This window comes from Penaeus monodon, chromosome 21, assembly GCF_015228065.2.
Source record: "Penaeus monodon isolate SGIC_2016 chromosome 21, NSTDA_Pmon_1, whole genome shotgun sequence".
Classification (NCBI taxonomy): domain Eukaryota; kingdom Metazoa; phylum Arthropoda; class Malacostraca; order Decapoda; family Penaeidae; genus Penaeus; species Penaeus monodon.
Window position 1 is genome coordinate 16,915,375 of NC_051406.1, and position 249 is coordinate 16,915,623.

Here is a 249-nt window from a genome sequence, read left to right on the forward strand (position 1 = left end):
TCAGGTCGAGTCATACTTCACTCACCCGAACTACGACGAGGAGACGATCGACAGCGACATCGCCCTCCTGAAGCTCCCCCGCCACGCCTCCTTCAGCCGCTACATCCTCCCCGCGTGCCTGCCGGGGCGAGGGACGCCGCCCCCCGCCAAGAGCAAGTGACGTGTGTGGGCCGGCCCGGCTGGACGCCAAGGAGAGGGAGCCGCAACATCTGGCCTCCGACGTGATCCAATTCTTGCGAGGGTGAGTCC

At 66.3% G+C, this 249-nt stretch overlaps 1 protein-coding gene across 1 annotated transcript in view; it reads left to right on the forward strand.

Moving 5' to 3' along the window:
- LOC119586587 (trypsin-like) overlaps positions 1–249 on the forward strand; it is a gene marked incomplete at its 5' end in the record, with an annotated part of 27,065 nt that overhangs the window by 24,440 nt on the left and 2,376 nt on the right. The window contains one exon of the mRNA XM_037935338.1: positions 5–157. Within this exon, the coding sequence (XP_037791266.1) occupies positions 5–157 (153 nt within the window). The remainder of the gene's footprint in view (positions 1–4; positions 158–249) is intronic.